The 996-nt window shown below is 38.8% G+C and overlaps 1 gene segment (V, D, J or C); it reads right to left on the bottom strand.

The window, feature by feature from the left end:
* Nucleotides 1-479: 479 nt before the first annotated feature.
* Nucleotides 480-996, bottom strand: LOC114685231. The segment is given in 2 exon segments: nt 480-793; nt 892-996. Coding segments are annotated over 2 exon segments (360 nt in total).

Genomic DNA, 996 nt, shown 5'->3' on the forward strand with positions numbered 1-996 from the left:
TTTATACCTAAGAATTTATGTTTTTGCTAAATGTTCACCACCAAGCTTCTAGAAATTTAGATAAGTGGAAAGAAATGTTTGATGAATATGATTTAAATGATTTATTTTGATGCTAGAAAAGCTTCAATTCAGAATCATTATTTTTATGCCTAAACTGACCATGTAAAATCCTAGTCTTATAAAAGTTGCTAAGTTACTGATGGACTGTTAAGGAATTAGTGAGATAAAAATGTATTATATCATTAAAATAAAATTTACAAATGCCAAAAATAGAGAGCAGCTCAAAATATTCATTTCATGATCTACTGGGTAGATCTGGTATGTGAAGGGGAAACCCCAGACCCTCACAGGAAGCCATCCTTTAACCTTTCTTTGCACCTGCTCTGAGCTGGTAGTTAGCTCTATGTGTGCTACATGTCCCTTCTTGGTCCTGAGTGCTTTGCAGAGAAGATTTTGTCTGGGTTCTTATTGAATTGTATTCACTGTGCTTCCTTCACACAGTAATACATGGCATTGTCCTCAGATTTCAGATTGTTCATTTGAAGGTACAGGGAGTTCTTAGAATTGTCTCGAGTGATGGTGAATCTACCTTTCACAAATTCTGCATAATATTGACCATTACCAATATCAATCCCTGATACCCATTCTAGCCCCTTCCCAGGAGCCTGGCGGACCCAGTCCATGTCATAGCTACTGAATGTAAATCCAGAGCCTGCACAGGAGAGTGTCAAAGAATCTCCAGGATGCACTAAGCCTCCCCCAGACTCCATCAGCTGCATCTCACACCAAAAACCTGTGAACACAAAAAATCTGTTCAGAAATCTGTCACACAAGGCCACTATCCTTTGCTTTCATGCCCACTCATACTGTACACATCTCTCCATAAATTACCTTTTAGACCTCCAAGAAAGAAAACCCAGCTGAGCCTGAACTCCATGTTATATATTCTTTGTTCACTCAGTGCTAATCACTGATGGGAAAACATAGGAATCCTGG

Source organism: Peromyscus leucopus, chromosome 14 (genome assembly GCF_004664715.2).
Source record: "Peromyscus leucopus breed LL Stock chromosome 14, UCI_PerLeu_2.1, whole genome shotgun sequence".
Taxonomy (NCBI): Eukaryota; Metazoa; Chordata; class Mammalia; order Rodentia; family Cricetidae; genus Peromyscus; species Peromyscus leucopus.